At 31.3% G+C, this 14,138-nt stretch overlaps 1 protein-coding gene across 1 annotated transcript in view; it reads right to left on the bottom strand.

The window, feature by feature from the left end:
- Positions 1 to 9,514: 9,514 nt before the first annotated feature.
- The window catches only part of CYLD (ubiquitin carboxyl-terminal hydrolase CYLD), an 82,880-nt gene continuing 78,256 nt past the window's right edge, over positions 9,515 to 14,138 (bottom strand). The window contains exons 25-29 of the mRNA XM_080175669.1: positions 13,241 to 13,320; positions 12,436 to 12,579; positions 12,002 to 12,094; positions 11,494 to 11,660; positions 9,515 to 11,255 (exon numbers count right to left, since the gene is read on the bottom strand). Coding sequence (XP_080031795.1) covers positions 11,068 to 11,255; positions 11,494 to 11,660; positions 12,002 to 12,094; positions 12,436 to 12,579; positions 13,241 to 13,320 — 672 coding nt within the window. The 3' untranslated portion in view covers positions 9,515 to 11,067. The remainder of the gene's footprint in view (positions 11,256 to 11,493; positions 11,661 to 12,001; positions 12,095 to 12,435; positions 12,580 to 13,240; positions 13,321 to 14,138) is intronic.

The following is a 14,138-nucleotide window of genomic DNA, read 5'->3' on the forward strand; positions in this document are numbered from 1 at the left end:
ATTGGAGTGAGGATTTAATAAAAAGAAATTAGGAAGGTTGAACCATATGTAATATGGTGAATCAGGGGTGCAAAATTGAGTAAGTCTAAGAAGATTGAGGGGTAAGTAAGTAGGCTCTGAGTGTATGTTTGTATATTTGCAGGGGTGTGTTCTGTATTTATATTATAAATGTGTGTATATTTTCTCACAAATAAGGGTTGGGGGAGAGAGGGCTGGAAATGCTTCTTGTTCATCTTAGAAGGAGAGTATGAATTGTAACTGAAAGTGAGTAAGAAAAGAGAGAATATTGGCAGAGCACAGAGTGAGGGTGGGATGAATATATAGAGTATAGACATTTCTACTCAGAAAGTGTGTCAGAGGGGGTGCGGCTACTTATATCAATATACATACATATATTATATCCCAGATACAAAGTCAAGGTTATCAATCCCCCTGGTACTTCCCTCTACATGTGTGTGTGTGTGTATGTGTGTACTCCCCTAGGTCTGGTGTGTGTGAGTGTGTGTGTGGTAGCCGTGTATGATGATGGTATACCCAAGGGTTATCTTGTTGCAGAGTGCGAGAATTTGGAACATTGTTGTTGTCTGGTCCCCTTAGACCTAAGAATACCCCTCCACACCCCCCACCAACCCCTCCCATTAGCAAATAATAATTGTATTGCTCGTACACACAATGTCTAATCTCTTGGGACATGTAGACAAGGGGTGGGGTGGGGGTCATTATTATCAATTATGAAGTAATAACTCAACTAGAATTTAAGTAAATGATAAATAAATTTAAGTTTACTTTTGTACATCAAATAAAGATGTACTTTTTAAAAGGAATGACGATTTGATATATGAAAAAAGGACAGTAAACTCTTATACATCAAAAATAGATGTTTACGCAAAAGTAAGATACTTGTAATTTCTTAGCCCTAGTTATAGAGTAACTGTGCGTCTAAATCTTCTAAAAAATAACATTAATTATAACCCATTTTAAATATAAGAAATGGTTCTACCTGATTAAAAGCCTAGAATTTTATCCTGTTCTAAATAATCCTTAAACAAAATAATGAACGATTGTTCTTAAACGTGAATGTACTGCTATACATAGATACCCAATTAAAGAGAATTCCACTCTGCTAATGACTTTAATCTACTAATGAAATTGATCCAAATATTTGAAGATTCCCCTTCCTACTACTTAATTGTCTAACATTACCTTTACCTGCTAACATTAAGAAAGAAAAGCAAAAGTGATTAACTTTATAACATTTTGATTAATGATTTAATTTCTTAGTTTACTTAAAATCAATCAAAGTCTAAACTCTAATACTATTTATAAGAAATGAACAGTAAACAATAAAAATAGCTAGGGAGGGCGGGGGACTTTGGGCTCTTTATTATACTAGTTCCCAATGTTTTAAAATACTGTTTTCTTATTCGTTGGCTTAACATCTTTGGAACTTTTATTGAATTGTGGTTTATTAAGTTGAGAGTCCACACGTTTCAACCACTAATTGTTGTATACAATTACATAAAGGGTAATTTTGTGTTTCATCATTGGGTATGTCCATAAATTAATAGGCCATTGTCTCATCCCCGCTTTAAATAAACCCGCGACCGTGGCTCAACACGTAGCTCATCCGCTCGTCGTCGAGAAGGTGATAGGTTCGAATCTCGACCTAACACCGCGTCATTAAGACGTTGAAATATCATTAAAATGCACAGTTAGGACTTCTCAGACAAAGGTCGTGCAATCCAAGAGTTGGTTGTCTGTTGGATGTTACTTAACCTAATATCCACTTCAGTTAGGCTACTTTTAGCGTGTACAGGCAAAAATTCTTAAAACTATAAACTTTAACATTAACATTTATCGTTCAGTAGTTTTCCTCAAAAAACACTTGTTTGACTTTTGAATATGTTCATTATACACGAAGGTGGACTCCTAGCAGGATGTAACCACCCAAAAATAACACCCCTCTTTGTGCCTGTATATTTCATATTATTTTGATATTTATTAGAAAACATGATAAAAATATATTATTATATGGTTAATAATATGATTTAAAAAAACGACAATATTTTTAAAAAACTACAAGCATTATATTAATGCGGCTTTAGAGAGGTTCTTACTATGTAACTTTCTAAAGAGGTCCATTTAATTTAATTAAGTTTATCTTATAATAATATACTTTCCAGTATGGCTTCGAAACCAATTATTATCCGCTGTTAGAACCGGTTCTTAGCCATACTAAAATATAGCGTAAACATCGTATTTTTGACAATTTTCCAAATATAATTCACAAAAAAATATTTTTAATCTTATCATTTATAATTGTTTTTTATTCGCGAAGAGTTTCTGTAATATTATACGTTAAACAACTGTTGTGTGCTTCGCTACTTATACATGGTGATTCATTCTTGTTTGCTCTTAGTTTCGTAGTAGACAGGCTACATTTCTATTTGGTAAAGGTAACCATTTCATTTTCAACTGCCTGACTGAATATTACTGAAAAAAAGTAATTCATTACTTGTTTCCTCTTGTTGACAAATTTGTGTAATTTCCTGATGGGAAGAATGATTTAGAGCTTGCCTTTTCTTCAGCCAATGGATGTACAATATACGTGGATATTATGACAGGACAAAAATTGTCGTCAATTTAGGTTGCAATATCCTCTCGCGTTTATTGGTATGGCCTTTTATCCAGTAAGAGGAGAGGGGTTGGGGTAAAGGAGGGGGATGATGGAGATTGTTATGTTAGCCCGCTACAGAGTTCACTTCAAAATAGAACATGAAAATCTGGTGTAAGATCCAAGTAATAATGAATCCATTTTTCAGGCAAGCATTCACTATACACATTCAAACGAACACACTTAAACACACACACATAAACGCTGCCAACACAATACATAAATCAATATGCAAAGTATTTAATTCAAATAAACTTGAATGGTGTTTTATTTGTAGTAGCGATGCTACCCTATAAGTGTTACTGAAGGCTAAATTGTAAATTTGAAGGCTGCTAGCGGCTGAACAGCTAGAAATAGGAGAAAGTCTGCTGTGAAAATACGATGACACGCCCCTCAAGAGGCGTTGTCACAAAAGGGATTATACCCAGAGTATTAGGCTACAAGACTTTAATTTGCTGGTTATTGTGAAATCTCAACCGAGCGGCTGCGTCGCTAGCGGTTTCTAATTGCTTTACGATAAAAAATTTTGGTATCGTAATTTTATACTTGAGATAAAACAGATGTATGAGGTAAAGTGGCTTTATCAATTCTAATAAAATTTTCAGGTAAGCTTTGTTTCGGTTCAGAAATTGTAAATCATATACTTAGTTGGCTTTATTGCAAAACTTCTGCAGATAGAAAGAGTAGAAAAGAGAAAGAAAAAGGGAGAGAGAGAGAGAGAGAGAGAGAGAGAAAGAGAGAGAGAGAGAAAGAGAGAGAGAGAGAGAGAGAGGGTGCAATGCAGAGATTATACAAGAAAAAGAAACACATATCATTAATGATTATATCCTTTTTACCCAGCGAATCTACTCTTCCAAATCGTATGTGTCTGTCTGTGCTGTAAATATCCTTTAAACAAGCAAAGCTACTCATTAATTATGGATGTCTGTGATAAGCTTTTTAAATTCTTCCCTTAATAATGTGTACTTATATGTGTGTTTTCCTGTTCCTTAAAAGCTGTCAAACAGCACAAACATTGAAACATATGTTCCCCGACGTTTAAATATTCTTTATTTGATATTTGTATAATTACATACTTTTTCATAAAAAGCTTCGCTAAATTTGTGAGGATTCGTCCTTGTTTTTGCCAGGTATAGATACAAGCACAATGTTGTAACACCAAAATATGGTAATACAACAAATTACTTTCCAACTAATCTAGTAGCAATGAGGAAAAGATTTTTACATAATTGTGCTTAATATCATAGAATAAGCATAAAATCAAAAACTAAATTGTAATAGACTTTTTAATAAATTTATAGAGTAAGATTTAAAAGCCAGCAATTCTTATTAGCCTAGAACATCACATTTAACATATAAAAATAAAAAGTCTTAAACTGTGTCATAACTTTTATTAACGTAGGCTTATTCGAAGAGTTAAAGTTTGTTTTAACAGCTTATTAATCCCAATTATGGAGTTTCAAACTGCCAGACGGACGTTGTGAGACATAAAAAAGCTTTACTACAGAGAAAAGTGTAAATTTTTATTAATAATGTTTATATAAGGAGAATTGTTTCTTAATAAAAATGGTGAACTGGGAAATAAGAATTTATGTTCAAACGCTTTGGGCAATAGTTAAAATAACAAAAGTCAGACAAGAACCCCTTGATTTCACGACTTTTGTATAAAGGATCTAAAAACATGATAATTAATGTCAAGCAAATAACACTTCTTTGTTAACATCTATGGTATGACGTTGTTTAACCTAGACTGAGATTGACAACAGGCTGAAAAAAATTATGTGACTAAACCAACCAACCACTAGGCAAGTATAGCTTCCTTTCAATTATTCCTCATCAATGATTTCCTTATCGGAATAACCATTAACATCATTTATAGCTTCCTTATTTGTACCTTTTCAGTATCCATTAATTTTCCCTCCATAAAAGTGAATCATCCTTGATAAATCATTTTATCAGCAAAACTATTCTACAATGCAAGTCCGCAAATTTCAGCATTGTAATTAGCATTGATTGTTTAACGATTAGCAATAAAAATTCAAAAAACGTAGCAACTCATTACTAGAAAGTCGAATGGCCAATTCAAACATTTAGTTTGAGAGTTTTGAAATGATGTTTCCTGTGATAATTAGAGAAGTATTATAATAGTAACATCCAAGACGTCCATGTTAAGCAAGAGTCCAGCTTTTAAAGTGAATTTATAATTATTATTATTGAAGTTTTCTTTATACTTTTAGATAATATTCTATTTTTGCACTGCTACGCATTGATTGATAATATTCGTCAGTCAATATGTTATATATTCTAGTCTAATGTACTTCGCCTTTGTTATTCGTGTCTAATTCTGGTTACATTTTACACCAGATTTTCATGTTCTCAAAAAACGTCATCCCCTGCCCACCTTCTTTACCGCATTCTCTCCTACTGGATGAACAAACTGGCCAATAAATGAGTTCCATTTTAGCAAGCTAAATTGACGAAAATTTTCCCCCTGTAATAATATCCAGGTATACTCTACATCTATTCATAGAAAAAAATATGGAATTGCACATAAAAAAATAACTGTTTTAATTTTTACAATGCGTATTATTTCTAAAAATATCTTCATTGAAGATTAAATAGAATTCCTATAATGTCAAACAAGTACTATTTATAGAAAATAAGAAGATGACAGCACTTTTCATGAAAGAAATTGCTTTGAATTTTGGGAAGAAATTAAAAAGTGTAAATTTTTGTGTGGTAGGTACTCATTATCAGAGCTGGTAATGTCAAAAAAAGATATAAAAACCGAGTCCATGATATTAAGTAAATTTAATTGCATAATTAAAGTAATTAAGAGTCACCTTAATAAAACAAACCCTTCCCAACTCTATGCGTCCATCAAATCTCAGGAATGGCAAAAATCATCAAAAACAGGCGCTGTTAAATGGGTTAAGATATTTGATTTAAAAGGCGCTCTATCAAAACATAATATAATTTGTGTGTGTTTGACTTTGTCATGGTGTTTGATCGTTTATTGCATTAACATGTACATTGTACGTTGAATATTAGTTTTTACAGATTGGCTTCGAAACCGATCCATTTATGCTGGATTAGAACCAGTTCTCTAAAAAACGTATATTGTATCGTATAAGAGCTAATTTTCCACGAATAATAAAATTCATACCAATTTTCTCAGAAAATAACATTATACTGCATGCGACACAATGTTATGGGCGTAGTATTAAAATGCATTCTGTAATTAGGAATTTACAATTTCTGTTAAGACTTTAAAAGTAGTCTGTAACCTAAGCATTGTAACTACTCGACTGTCTTACTTGTTGAGCATCGCTTGTTGTTATTCTGCTTTATTTTATTATCTTAAACATCTATTTATTTTCGATTTTACCTAAACTATTAGATATTTGTATCCTACTTTAAGGTGATACGTTGACACTTGACAGATTTAATACCTAATAGATGTAAAATCTGTTGGAAAATAGTTTTAGAAAATACTGTTCAACGAATAGAAAACCTTCTACCAAATACTTTAACAGTTTTAGATCTATTTCAATCAAAAGTTATAAATTTATCTCAACCATAAAATTTAAATTAGTAACTACTGCTGCTTTATAACGAACTACATTTCAAAGAAAAAAAATCTGCATTATCAATCGCATCTATTAGTGAAGTGAATCAAGCAAATTAATCTTGGTCGGTTCTACAAAATAAATTATATTTCAGTAAGATTTAGAAATTTACAGTTATCCTATGACTGCGAATTTGACTTTTGGATAGGTATAATACTATAGCCAATCAATTCTCAAATAGTCATTTGTCAAAATTGCTTTAAGAATCTATTTTTAGTAAATATGTATTTATTCAATATTCATATATGTAAATTAGATTGTCTTCCACTTCCTGCTGGTCATAGAAGGATAAATATCAACATTAGCAAACTTTTAACACATTTTTAGCTAAACTTCACCTCCCTAATTTTAATGTAATAGTGTTAAATTGGACATTTTTGATACTTATACTTAGCGGTTTTTTTTTACAACTGTGAGTTGTAGTTTAGAAACCTAGCAAACCCAATTCGATTGTTGGTACAAGTTCGATAATGTCTAGATGCTCGTATTCGAAGAGGGAAGGAGGGAGCATAAAAATAGCATTAATACTTAATTTCAAAATGAATTAGTGTATAACCATCCCGAGAGTCATATTGTGAGTTTAAAAACTGGTTTAAATCTTATAATTTTTCATTTTAATTTCCGCGGAAAGCTGTCTATATTATGATGCGATAAATAGCTATTTCAGGTTTTATATTTTTAGAACTAATTGATAAATAATGTAGATATAAATATTTGTAATGGATAAATCATAATTAATCCTATTACCAAATATTTATGACGGATTTTCCATCAAGCTTTCGATCTAATATCTATATAACTTTATGTGAAAAAATTGTAAAGTTAATTTGTGTGGGAAGGGCAGGAATAAGGTATAAATAACATAAACCACCAAACAAGATAATTTTTATAGTATAAATTGAGCTATTTCCGAGTGTTTTTGGGGTGGTATTTCAAAATTTTCGGTCATAGGACAAACACAGGAGTGACAAACGTCGGACGCTTAATCTAACGCCATTTCAAACCATTTTTAAGGTTTTTAAATGCCTAACCCCTGTGGGTTGCTTATTCAAATATTCATATCGTAACCTAACCTGTATAGAAATACTTAGTGAACCTCATATTTTAGACACTCCTACGTTTGTCCATTCCAAAGTGTCACTCCCGAGTTTGTCCTGGCCCTAGGACAAACGCAGGTGACTCCGATTTTTTCCGTTAGGTTAAACATAATCAATGGTTTTAGTTAGTGGTGGAAACATTACCTCAGCGTTTTAGAAGATTTTTTTTTTTGGAAATAACCAATGCCTTCATCCCTGCTAACATAAATTTAATAACTAAATGTATATGAAAAGCAAGAAACCATATCCATAAAATTTGTAATAAAAAAATCAATATCAAATCTTGTTTTTATCAAAAATATTCCCTCAAATAAGTTTTGATTAGTAGCTTCTGGGATAACAGCGACAAAAAATCCCTTTATATGATGTTACGAAATCATATTTTTTATTTTACGGTTTCTATCCTATTACATAAACTAATAAGGTTTTTAAAAGCGAAGCTTTTCTATAATTAGGGTCGGTCCGTCCGTACGTCCGTAACGGATAGCTTTTTTCGTTAATTTAGACATGTTAGAATTGTCCTATCGATTTCAAATTTTGCATGGTGATTCCTTTAGTAGTTAGGTACGATTTAGAAAGCGTAGCAACTCTATAATCATTACCAAAATGTCCGTACGTCCATTTTTAACATATTGATTTTTTTACTTTTTTAAATAGCTTTTTTCGTTAATTAAGGCATGTTAGAATTGTCCTATCGATTTCAAATTTTGCATGGTGATTTCTGTAATAGTTAGGTACGAGTTAGAAAGCGTAGCAACTCTATAATCATTACCATAATACCCGTACGTCCATTTTAAACATGTTGATTTTTTTACATTTTTAACAACAAATTTGTATGTGACCTAATTATCCGATTGGTCTGATTTTTGGTATACTGATTCCTGGGACAACAAAGTACAATTTTATAAGCGAAGCAACTCTATAATCAAGTCCTAAAAATGTAAGTATGTCCATAAACATTATCCTGTATCAAGCAGTTTTTCAACAAATTTACTTACAATTTTGCTTTGACTCTTATACATTCGCATTCTGATTATTCAGTTCTGACATTATACAAGTGTTAATGTCCGTTTGTCCTACCGTTTCAGTGCTTCGCTTTTATGGATGTTGTCATCCTTGTTAGTTTATTCGTTTAGATCTCGCTAACCACCGAACTGAAGATTTATCCCGAGTTAATTTTAGGAACTTCTATACTTAACAAACTAGTGGCTATGCCATTGCCCATAGCACTTGGGGGCTTCGTATTCGAAAGGGAAGAGATAAACAGAAAAACCTACTAACCCTTGAATCTTAAAGCATCCTCGGATCAATGTGAAGCTGTAAAAAACTGAATGAAATTTCTAACAAGGAAGAAATACCTCCCTATGCATCATTCCTAATACTTTCACTTTCAATCTTATACAAATATATATATATATAAATATAAAAATCATAATTTGAATGTTTTTTTTTTAAATCTGTGTATCCCTTCATACCATACACATATGACCTAACACCAGCAAACTAAATCCCTTAAACGTTATACACATCCAATGGTTGGAGTGCTTAATTGACATTCGAGTAGTATTGTTTGATATATTTACATTTTAAGATTAGATTTTTACTTCGATTGAATAAAATTTACCTTTTAGCGAATCAAAGCTTTCATGATTATGATTATTTATCATTTTTAAACAATATTATTAGCTGTGTCAGATGGGGTACCTCAGAGTGATGGGGAACTATAAAATAACCCTCCAAAACTAGATATTATTCCAATCAGGACATTGAACTGTAAATTAAACTGCCTAAAGTTTTATGATAACGTTTTTTATTCGTTGGCTTAACAACTTTTGGGACTTTTATTAAATTTGATTGGATGATTCACCAAGTTGAGTGTCCAAACGTTTACGACAACTAATTGAAATTTACGGAAGGAGTAATTGTGTGTATTATCATTGGGTAAGTACAAGAATTTATCGGCCATTGTCCTATCCTTTACCTATTGAACACGTTGGGATGTTCTTATTTTTAAAAATGTTCATATTTAAAAATAAAATTTTAACTTACACCAATACAATTTCCATTCAACTCTGCAACCATTTTAGTTTTACCAACATCATAAAATCTCAATATAGCAACATAAACTTTTATTCAAAATATAAACATCAAATTTTGTCTCATAATTTTCAATGCTGTATTTCTAAGGGGAAAATACTTTGCTTTTTAACTTTAAAATTTTAAGTTTTAGTTCTTAAATAACATTTTTTAAAGGTATGAAAATTTTTAACTTTAAATCTATATTTTTTTCTGAACAAAAATCAGTCTTAATTTAGCTTTCTAATAATAACCCCCCTTGAACACAAAATTATTCACAAAATTAAAATAATATCACAATCTAACTTAAATATTTTACGTATTTTTATTTTGATACAAGATAAAAAGTTAAAAAAATAACCTAAACCTAAAGCAACCTTTAGTAAAAAATTATTTGAAAGAAATATAAAAACGTAATCAAAGCAATAAAAAAAATGATGAAAATTAAGTACTTGAAATTCTTAAAACTGTAGGGGGTTATTGTATAGATCTCGTAGTATTTCATTGAAAGAGATATTATGATGTCCAATTGAAAAATAGCTATAATTTTCAAGAAAGTCAACTACATGTTCACATGTATTTTGAACAAATAAATTATGCCTCGTAATTCCTATTCTTCTTCATATTACGAGATCTCAAAAATAATCACCCCTTCTATTAAATCCTATCTAATTTTGATAAATATTATATTTTGATTTAACACTACAGTTACTAGGTAATCATTGGCACATAACAGTTTTTAAATATTTTCACAAGGAGAACAAATAATCTTGTAAGATTTTACAGCAAAAGTTTAACAAATGAAAAATATGTCTCCAAAAGAATCAAAATTAATTAATTTAAATGGTGTGAATATACATCAAATTGCCTTAGGTTTGGCCTTGATTGTAATTAAAACAATTCTTTAATTTAAGACAGATTTAATTTTGTAGCAACAATTTTTTCTTTATCGCGAACTATCCCAAAAGTCACTTTATTTTGTAATAAAATGAAAACTTGAAAAATCTTGCTATGACATGAATTTCAAATCAAACTTTTGCTCCAAAACTTAAAAGTTAGCAAGTCCCTTGTGTATTATATAACATTAATACATAGATATAATCTCTTCTATCACATAGTTTTATTTCATCAAAAATATAACAGGGGATAAATATATCAATTGTATTAATAGATTTGTTAAATATATGATTATTTAATAGTTATAAATCCAGTTTTGTCAACAAGATTAAAAATACACGAGTAGATTTCCAAATTTATTTAAAGATCTAATATTTTGTAACAAGGGGTATGGTAGCCATTAGAATTTTAATTTGAAATATTTCTAAAATACTTTTTTCACTATTATAAAGTAGGTATTACACATTAGATCTTGTATTTAAGTTGCATATATATATTTTCTTTATTGTGTGTTGTATGTATGTATGTTTAATAGCTTGATTTTTATAATAAAGCACTGTTAAAAGTTTGTTATTATTCACAGTTAATTACTGTATAATAGTCAGTAATATTAGTTAATGCATTCTTTTTTTTTTACAATGTACACTGAGTGTACATTATTGTACACTAAATGTGAGTACACTGTAGGCTGTGACTAGTTGTACATGCGCACTTCTTCGCTCTGATAAATACAAATGTAAGAGTCGGCCACAAGTCTCCTGGCGTGCTCTGTCAGGGCAAGGTCCGGGTTCTGACGGAGCTTGCTGGCACCCTCCTCCGACAGGATGAAGTCAACCTCCGGCACTGAGATTATTTCAGGAATGTTGTAGCCGTTTTGTTCCCCTGAAAATTGTATTTTTTTTGTTCATTTAAATTAGTCAAATATCTAGGTTACTCTATATCTAGCCAATGTCCGACCTCCATTCTTTCCTCCTTATTTACAATTTAAAAATAGGTTGTCTCCTATTTCTGTAAAGAGTCGTACAATATTCCAGCTGTATCATTTGTCTTATGAATATATTTTGTGAGACCAACAACAACGTGTGGTTGTAGAATAGCTTCGATCCTGAAACTTAAATACCTTTTCTATCCGCCATAGAGTCAAAGAAAGCCCATGGCGCTCTGATATTATCTCCACAGCGTACAAAAGAAACATAATGGCTGGTCTCTATACAGATGACCGCCACCAGCTGCATATTTACGCGGGTCAACTTGTCATCCTTCTTCAATCCCTCTGGTGTTTTCATCCTAAAATAATTAGTTTTAACATCTTAATCGTGTTTTAACTGTATACATGTCTGTAATGCTGGAACCTAATCTTTTTTTATTATTTCTTGTATGCTTTTACACCTTATATGTTTTTCATGGTTGGTAATTCGAGGCATTTTCCCACTTTTTTTTTATTGGAATTGAGGAAGGCTTATTACCCGAAACCAATTAAGTAATAATACGAACAAAAAAAATAGTTTTTCCCTCCAAATTTGGCGAATTTGTCCGAATAGCCAGCATTAAACTTTTAAAATCACTTATTAGTAAATATTGGATCTAAACGTGAAAGGTTCAAAATATACTGAAAAATAAATGAGCACCTTTTAGCTTGATGGTTGACTCTAACAGGATGATTATGATGTAATCTTGGATAACAAACTTGACAAAATGCCGTTGACTGTAACCCTTGCTCTCTGAAACACAACTTACATTAGTAAATAAAAATTTACAGAATGCTTTTGTTACAGCGTTATTCAAATAAGTTTTGGTGGAATCTGGCGAATTTTTTTTTCTGTTATCTTAACACATAATGGACAGCATACGTTCTAAAGGATCAAACTTTATTTGGAGTGTGATTCATTAGAAATTGAAAAATATCCAAGTTTGTTGAAATTAATAAATAGCAGTTCTACTAAAACTAGAACCATATTTTTTTTTACAAAATAATGATAAAGAATTCATGACAAACAAATGTCTAACCAAAGTACAAGAAAGCCATTCTTAATAGCTAGGTAGTTGTATATAAGATTATTACCTATCTCCATAGCACTGGAGGCACTCAATGGTGGCAAGGAGACCACAGCTGGTGCACTGCCTGGCCATCCCATCGATCACGTCGGTGATGTCCAACATCAAGGTGGGCACTATCCTCTCGTACATCTTGAATTGGGTACCAAACCTAACACAAAATATTCATATTTTGGTGTCAAATTAGTTAAAATTGGTTTAGACTAGAAGATTGGTAAGTATTAACTAAACACTAAACAGAAGGTATTAAAAAATGTTTAAATAGTGAATTGATCTATTTTCTCGTATTCATTTGAATCCGGTGGATAGGAACCGGTTCTCATGAATACGAAAAAACTATGTCTAGCATCGTATTATATCCAGTTTTCTACGAATATAGAAATGTACAATCATAAGATTAAAACTAGTTTTTTTAGCCGGTGCCTTCGGCACCACGGGGCTAAAAAAACTAGTTTTAATCTTATAATTGTACATTCTATATCCGCGGAAAGCCGTTTATAATACGATACGAGAAATAACTATTAATTGATTTTGTTTAAGAATACCTAAAATGTATTACTTACAAAGTACATAGAACAATTTCTTTATGTCCGTCCGTCAGGATTAAGATTAACATCTTGCTAACAGCCAGGCAGAAAGAACTATCCTTACTGGTCATACCATGGTTTTAGGCCCCCCCCCCCCTCCCACCCGAAAAAAATCCTACAATTAAATTAATCTACCTTTGCGTGTTTCAACATTAACTATGAGATTAAAAGGAAAGTTTTCTTAAATGGACTTTTTAAATTCATTTAAAACTAACTATACATTACCTTGGCATTTGAAGAATAAGAATAGGAGGAACCTGCTTGAATTTTATACTGCTCGTCAAAAAGCTTTGCTCAAAAAGCTCCTGAAATAGTTCAAAATTAATTTTTCATGAACACTTTAATTAAGACTGCATTTCTATAACATATTTGCTATATATTGCTAAAAGACCTATGACGCTATTGATAATCCATTTTTTTCTCAAAGAATGTATTCGAGCACATATCTTGAAATATATTGAAAATAAGTAGGTAAGCATATTTTAAAAAACTTTTTCCTTAGGTCAGGTTTTGTCATATTGGAAACCATCCTATCTAAAAAAAACTAATTTTTAATGGTGTGTGAATTTGCAAGCAGAAAACAGACTGATAAGCATAAAACAAGGTATTAGAGACAGTGTGAGAACTATGCAGAAGGTAGGACAACGACATAACAATGAAGGGAGTAGACAATAGTTTAACTCTTTATCTACACCTATTTTCTATGATTTTAAGAGGGAGATTCGCATATACTCCATTGTTCTATACCTGTAACCCTTGAAACAAGAGGGTTAATTAATATATTATTTAGAGCCCATTGTCCTATACCTAAAATTTGTTGGGTAAGATAAATTTAACAACGATAGTTGTATACCTGAATCCCTTGACAAGAGAAAGTTACTTAAGATTACTGTGAAGAAAGATGATTAACTACCAACAAATTCCCAGAGAATTCTATCCCAAGTCTATATGTAATCAGGGGTGTAGGGATAAACCAATGGGAGATAAAATGTTCACTTTTTAGACTGTCTAAACCGTTCAATCCATAGAAAACTATACCTTTTCTCCTGATTCAAAATATAAAATCTTCCTATGAGTAAGTTCAAAAGCTGATAGGAAAAATTAAAAATTCAATAAACCTTTC

This window comes from Acartia tonsa, chromosome 1, assembly GCF_053477335.1.
Source record: "Acartia tonsa isolate MP-2025a chromosome 1, ASM5347733v1, whole genome shotgun sequence".
NCBI classification, from domain to species: domain Eukaryota; kingdom Metazoa; phylum Arthropoda; class Copepoda; order Calanoida; family Acartiidae; genus Acartia; species Acartia tonsa.